The 5,852-nt window shown below is 33.5% G+C and overlaps 1 protein-coding gene across 1 annotated transcript; it reads left to right on the top strand.

Annotated features, from left to right (window-relative positions):
* The first annotated feature begins 363 nt into the window (after nt 1–363).
* On the top strand, nt 364–5,373 carry slbp (stem-loop histone mRNA binding protein). Its single transcript, XM_073820988.1, has 8 exons — nt 364–491; nt 1,193–1,312; nt 1,602–1,706; nt 1,870–1,932; nt 2,117–2,266; nt 3,407–3,556; nt 3,735–3,846; nt 4,869–5,373. The coding sequence occupies exons 1-8, from the start codon at nt 436–438 to the stop codon at nt 4,926–4,928; spliced, it is 816 nt and encodes a 271-aa protein (XP_073677089.1). The 5' UTR covers nt 364–435; the 3' UTR covers nt 4,929–5,373.
* The last annotated feature ends 479 nt before the right edge of the window (nt 5,374–5,852 follow it).

Here is a 5,852-nt window from a genome sequence, read left to right as displayed (position 1 = left end):
AATCGATGTTATTCCTATGTAACAAATGATACTAAATTCAACTGATGACCATTAGACAAACGAACTGGAGTGTTTTGTTCCTGTATAAAAAGACAAATTGCGCTTCTGCCACGTAAATCTAAAAGTCTCGTTTGATTTTTGAGATTGTCTGTTTGTATTCCCGCCACAGCGGATAAAACCCAAAAGAGAAAACTTACGTGATATTACGCGCTAAAACACTTGATGTGATCTACACACAATCGACTGGAAGAAATTAAACACACCAATGTTTTGGAGATCTGTGGATGTGGGCGGGTCTGTGCTCTAGTCAATTCACAACACCTCCCCCCAGTGTCATGTGACCTCGATATTGACGTACACTGTGGGACATTAGCGCGGTTTAATCTAAACCCGGCAGCAGTTCGTGCGTGAGCCTTCTGATTTTTATTTGAAACAATGTCTGCCCATCAAAAATACAAATACGAAAACGATTACAAACCTGATGAAAACAGGTAAGAATTCGGAAAATGTTTTTTTGTAATTGTTTTTGTTTTGTGTTTTACGACTTTTTGACTCAGCGGTTTGCTAGCAAAGCGAGACACGGAAGTATTGTTTTGTATAGGGGACTATTTAGTCTGTTTTGGGCATCAAAACACGTTTTTGCACTCCTTTTAACTTTCAGCTTTATTCGTATCTTTAACTCATTTAAGCGTCGACACATTTATCCAGCTGTTGAAAAGGAACGTGAAGCCTCCCGCCAGTCGTCTGTGTTGTGTTGAGAGTGTGAATGAGTATGTTCGCGCCATGAGAACATCAAGATTGTAACGTTACCATATTACTTCTAAAACTACATCATCTTTCAATCTGCCAATGTAATTAACGTTAGTCATCATTTTTATATTGTAGTGAGCAGCTCCATATCGTGTCTGTGGCGGCGGGTTATTTTGTGGTGCCTTGAAAACAGTTTGCTTTGAACATAAATTCTTTCTCGACTTAAATAAGTTGCTGTTTTTGTAGAAATTTGTAAAAAGATATTTAGAAAACAGCAGATCCGTGGTTGAGCTTGAATAAAACGATTAATAGGCTTAAATATAAATCGCTTGTTTACAATACAATGCATTATTTATAACGTGCTTTATGCAGTGCGTAATGTGTAAGAATTCATTTTACTTTGCTTTTTTTTTTTATTCTTCTCGTGTCTTTTGTCTTGAAGGAACAAAGGCGCTTCAAGATGGTCCCATTGTAGGAAACGCGGTGCAGATGGTAGTCTGAGGAAATCTCACTCGGTTGAAGAGCCTGGCAAATGCTCACAGAGCTCACGCAGACCAGAAAGGTAACGATGATGATTTTACGTTTCTTATCTGATTCAAATAGTATGCGTAACAGACACTACTTTTCAAATGGAATTGTTTTAAAATGTTGTGGTTGACATTTTGTACAGTATAACGTAAATAAATTGTAACCTTATTATTGAATTAATATGAATTTTGTGCTAGGATGAAATCTTATCTCATCCTGGCATTCAGACAATGTTTAGTGATGACAAATTGACTGGCTAAATTTCGATTTGTCTTTTGTTGTTATTATTTATGTTCATTTTTATTTTTATTATTATTTTGTAGTTTTACAACCCCAGAGAGTGAGGGACCTGTGTCCAGAGTAAAAAACTGGGGAGATGAAGTAGAGGCAGAGGAAATTCGTTCAAATGTCAGACGTGATATGCATCGGTCAGTTGCCTCTCTTGATTTCTTACTAATTAAATGTACTTTATGTACTGTGCCAATTACTCTGTAAATATATACAGTATGTCATTTATTTTATCTAATATATAATTTAAATACATAATTAATATCCTTTATAAACTCTTAATTGGTGGTTTCTCTTTTTCAGATACAGAAGAAGGATTCTTGAAGCAGATGTTCCTCAAAGAGAGAGAAAAATCTCTTCTGGAAGGTTTGTGACTTAAAGCAATGAAAAAGTTACACCACCTATTTGGAGACCTAAAGAAAATTTTACAATGTCAAAACTTTCTGCAAACTAGCCAAAAAAAATTAAAATGCTATTACAGGTTCATTAGGTGTCACTTGTACAACAGTCATGGTTTGAGTTGTAACTAAAGCGTTTTTTGTTCCCCCAGTTCAGACTCCAGAGACTCTAAAGATTCCAAAGAGTCTCCTGCTAAAGGTGACATTGAGACGGACGAGACCACACTCATAAGAAGACAAAAACAAATAAATTATGGGAAAAACACTCTTGCATATGACAGATACATTAAAGAAGTTCCCAAGTGAGTGAGATCATGATTATTGTTAAAAACAAAATGTATTACACCATGTCCTAACTACACGCGATGTGACAAGATTCCAGCAACAAGCAATTGGCTGTCCACACCAGATGCGATGCGACACAATCACTCAAATGTCACAGCCATTCAGAAGCCAGAACAGCACTGCACTCCCAACTAAAGTTTATAATCTAATTCATAAATATTAAACCTTTTTAACATTAGAAAAGTACATACTGAGTGACTGATACAATCTTTATGGAATATGGTTGTTGGTGTGACTAAGTTCACAGTTCTAACGAACATGTTTCCTTTAAGTTATTTTTAAGATCTGAGATAAACTGTTGTTGCTTTCAGTATGGCTATAAAAGTCAGACAAAATTATATTTAAACTTATATTAGACACTTTTAACACTGAATAATCAGCACCTGAGATTATCATTGTCACAGTTTGTGTGTTGTTGTTCTAGCTGCGACATTGCAGAAATAGAAAGTTTCTAAAATACAGGGTTCTCACAGGTCCTTGAAAGTTTGTGAATCTGAAAAAAAAAATTCAAGGCCCTGAAAAGACTTTGAAAGAGTTTTGAACATGCATAAATACAGGTCCTTGAAAGTGCTTGAATTTGTTACGTGCATGAAGTTTCCTGGAAAAAATTCCATATTATTCCCTCCGGTCCGCTAATGTGTTATTTCGACCAACACTTCGTGGCCTACGCATACTAGCTTGCTTGATTTACGTTAGTTGCATGCATTTACGACAAATAAAATATCAGATCTCTGTCATATGGCCAAAAATAAGTGCAAAAAAAAGAAAGCTTTTTTGCATAGTTGTGTTTGAGGCATGAAATCTGTAACAATGTATCTTACAAGGTAACCCGATGTAACCTTCAAGGACCTGTAAAGTCCTTGAAAGGTCCTTGAATTTGAAGTTCACCAAGGTGTGGAAACACTGAAAAAAGAAATGTTATGTGTCGCAGTCACGGCTCAGAATTAAAAACTCAGATTAGCATGGAAAATATACCTTTTATTGTGCGTGGCATGTAGTTGGGACACAGTGTTATACTGCTATGACCTCTTGTCTGTGATTTATGGTTTTCTATAATCTGTTAAAGTATTTAACATTATTTTTAACCATTGTTTTAGGCATATGAGACAACCCGGTGTTCATCCAAAGACTCCAAACAAATTCAAGAAGTACAGCCGACGTTCCTGGGACCAGCAGATTAAACTGTGGCGGGTCAAACTTCATGCATGGGATCCTCCTGCTGAAGAGGGAAGCGACCTGCAGCAGATGTAAGCTTCTTGATGTCCAAATAAACTAAACTGTTACAATTTCATAAAGGAATAATATTTTTTTTACGGCATAGTGGCAAAACAGTGATTAATTGTTGTTTTATAGTTTTTTTTTTTTTTTTTTTTTTTTTTTTAAATGTACGTCAGTGTTAATTTAACTCCTGCTTTGTTGTAACAGAGAAGAGATTGACCTTGGTGAAATAATGGACTTCGAGTTGGATGTGGAGTGTTCATCGAATACTGAATCCCATTGTCCAACATCCAGTGGAGGATCGCTGTCTTTGGCAGAGGTAACTTTCACAATTTATAACTCCATTCCCAGAAAGATGTGTCCCACCAGGAATTCACAATGTTTGTATTTATTATTATTATTATACTAATTCTGTGGAAAGTATATTTACCATATTATGTATTGCGTTTATTTTGTGTACACAGACAACTTTTAAATATGCAATTGATGCAATTTTCTTGCCTGATTCAGATTTCCATTTGTTTTTTTGTTTTTTTCTAAACATGACCTACTGATATTGATTTTTATGGACAGCATATACATCAAAAAAAATCTATACTTTTTTTCCCAATGCGAAAATATTTACATAAGACAAATTTATTAAACAGTATAATTCCCCTATTCTGGACTAAGTTACAGATGTTCTCTCACTTAAACAACTTTAAAAAAAAAAAGTGCTCTGTGACTGAAAAGAGGTAGAAATAACAGTTAACTAAAAATGAGTTGGCTGTATATAACTAAGTTTTTTTCACACTGTTTTCAATTTTTAATTTTCCCTAACCTTAAGTCGACTTTCACATTATATTCTTGCGTTGTTTTAATTAATTCATTTAAAATAAGAAATTGTAAATTTGTTATCATTCCAGTATCAACTCAGTGAAATCAGTATCAACAAACTCCATCTGTTTGTTGAAGCTGAGGTGCCATAAATCCATTTATACCACTAAATTTGAAGTTTTATAAGATCAATGTTTTAAATATAATTTTTTTTGAACATGCAAGATGTTTTCTTTTATACGTTTCTTTATCACTTTTTTTTTTTTTTTTTTTTTTTTTTTTTTTTACTCCGTATTTTATTTTTTATTACTCCGTAACTTGAGTACTGCACTTTTTGCCATTTATTTTGTAAAAAATAAAGTACTGGAAAAAGTAATTGTTTTTGGTTGGTCTAGAGTTATAACATCTCTGTAGTGTGATAGTTGCCTAGGGATAGACATTAATATTCGGAAATGACATGTCATTACCATTTTAGTTGGAATTTTTCATTTCTTTTTTTCACAGCTTTGTCATCTTGTGTTGCAGGACTCATTTACAGGAACCCCTAAAAAGATGATGAAACTTGAGGATGCTGAAATGTCATGAGAAACTACACTGAGATCTGAAGCTTTATGAGAGAACTCCTGAGCTATTGTTTTAATACACTGTTCGCCTTACTGTTTTGAGTGTTATTGTGAAATGCTTTCAACAGGTTCTGGTGTTTTTGTGATGGCACAGGTTTTCACAGCTTCTTAAAGAGAAGGTTTTGTCAGCATCACTGAATTCAGCATGTTCTTTCCACCTTTTCCTTTTTGGGTCTTTGCAAAAGAAAATGTAAATGTGTAAATTTTGTTTTTGTTTAATTTTCTATTGTGGTAATCGATTTAGTGCTCAGTGGACATTCTCTTGTTCATCAGTTTGTTCTCAGAGAGGGTTTACAACAAATTTCCAATGTTTTTGGTTTTAAATGTTCTTTTAAAATTTCTTTGACTTGTTAATTACTATTTTATTAAGAACCTTTTGAAAATAAATATTAAACTGGAATGACCAAGTAGTTGTCAATTATTTAATTTAATAATATTAAATTGGTACATTTACTCTTTCATGTTATGTTGAAGCTGAGTTCTTTAGTGATGCAGATGACTTTCTCAATATTTCACGTCAGGGTTAAAATTTAATTTGAGCTTATGCAGTATAAATGAGTATACCCTAATACATTTTTGTTCTTTGTATGTTAATACAATCCATGAAAAGATTGCAAAACTGAAATGTATTAACATTTAAAACAAATATTTCATTAATATCTGTAAAATAAGTCAATTAGCCAGTTTGTTTAAAATTACTTAAGGTTTGCAGAAATGAGTACCCCCCTGATAAATTCAACAAACATGTAACATTCTAATACTTAATGGGCTGCTTTCACAGAGGGCTTAGACTAAACCAGGATTAAGCTGTAATTCAATTAGAATATTAAAGTAATTTTTATAAACATGCCATAGAAAAACATTAATAGTGTGCATCTTGGGACAA

The sequence above is a fragment of the Garra rufa genome, chromosome 16 (assembly GCF_049309525.1).
Source record: "Garra rufa chromosome 16, GarRuf1.0, whole genome shotgun sequence".
NCBI lineage: Eukaryota > Metazoa > Chordata > Actinopteri > Cypriniformes > Cyprinidae > Garra > Garra rufa.
The sequence above is the reverse complement of the archived record's forward strand: the minus strand, read 5'-3'. Positions and strand labels throughout refer to the sequence as shown.